The 945-nt window shown below is 57.9% G+C and overlaps 1 protein-coding gene across 1 annotated transcript in view; it reads left to right on the top strand.

Moving 5' to 3' along the window:
* Positions 1-345: 345 nt before the first annotated feature.
* Positions 346-945, top strand: part of TMEM138 (transmembrane protein 138) — a gene marked incomplete at its 3' end in the record, with an annotated part of 1,297 nt that continues 697 nt past the window's right edge. Inside the window, exons 1-2 of the mRNA XM_010170528.1 lie at positions 346-514; positions 595-766. Coding sequence (XP_010168830.1) covers positions 387-514; positions 595-766 — 300 coding nt within the window. The remainder of the gene's footprint in view (positions 515-594; positions 767-945) is intronic.

Raw genomic sequence — 945 nt, 5'->3', positions numbered from 1 at the left:
TCCCGGGGGAGGGGCGAAGGAACCCGCCTGCCCAGACCTGTCCCCGGGAGAGCTGGGAACAACCGGCCCGGCCGCGGCTCCCGGGACTCGCACGTTTCCCTCATCCCCGAGTTTCTTCCCGAGATCGGGGCAGTTTGGAGGCTGGGAGGGAGAAACCCAACCTGACCCCCCCTGCCTGAGGGGAGAACTTCATCGTGAGAGCTCAGCCCGCAGCCTCCCAGGAGCTGCTGCTGCTCTGACCTTCCTTTGAGCTCTGTCCCACCCTCCCCCAGGTCCTGGCAGGTGGGAGAAACGACGTTGAGGTTCCTTCAAGCTTCAAACCATGAGCTGGTTGTGCTGCTGCTGGGGATGCCGGGGCTGAGAACTCCAACCTTTGGAGAAGGAAGATGCTCCAGACCAGTAACTACAGCCTGGTGCTGTTCCTGCAGTTCCTCCTGCTTTTCTATGACCTTTTTGTCAACTCCTTCTCAGAGCTGCTGCGCATGGCCCCCGCTGTCCAGCTCGTCCTCTTCATGTGAGTCCTGGCTGCCTGGGATGGGGGAGCACAGTGAGGGGTTGGGGTCTCACCATATCTCTCTTTCTCCTCTCCTGCAGCATCCAGGACATTGCTATTCTCTTCAACGTCATCATCATCTTCCTCATGTTCTTCAACACCTTCGTTTTCCAGGCTGGTTTGGTCAACCTTCTTTTCCACAAGTTCAAAGGGACCATCCTGCTGTCAGCAGCTTACCTGGCACTCAGCATCTCCTTCCACGTCTGGGTCATGGTAGGTTGAGGGTGGGCTCCTCCAAAGGACACCAGGACAAGGAGCACGAGCTTTGCTGGTCACAACCCCCCTGCTCCCTTCAATCAGGAGAGGATAAAAACCCCAATAAATCACAATTTACCACCAATGTGGTGTCTCTTGGCCTGACCCCCCCGGGGGTGTTGAGCTTCCCCCATCCC

This window comes from Antrostomus carolinensis, unplaced genomic scaffold (assembly GCF_000700745.2).
Source record: "Antrostomus carolinensis isolate BGI_N321 unplaced genomic scaffold, ASM70074v2 scaffold39926, whole genome shotgun sequence".
Lineage (NCBI taxonomy): Eukaryota > Metazoa > Chordata > Aves > Caprimulgiformes > Caprimulgidae > Antrostomus > Antrostomus carolinensis.
Note: the sequence above shows the minus strand (reverse complement) of the source record. Positions and strands in the feature narration are given on the sequence as shown.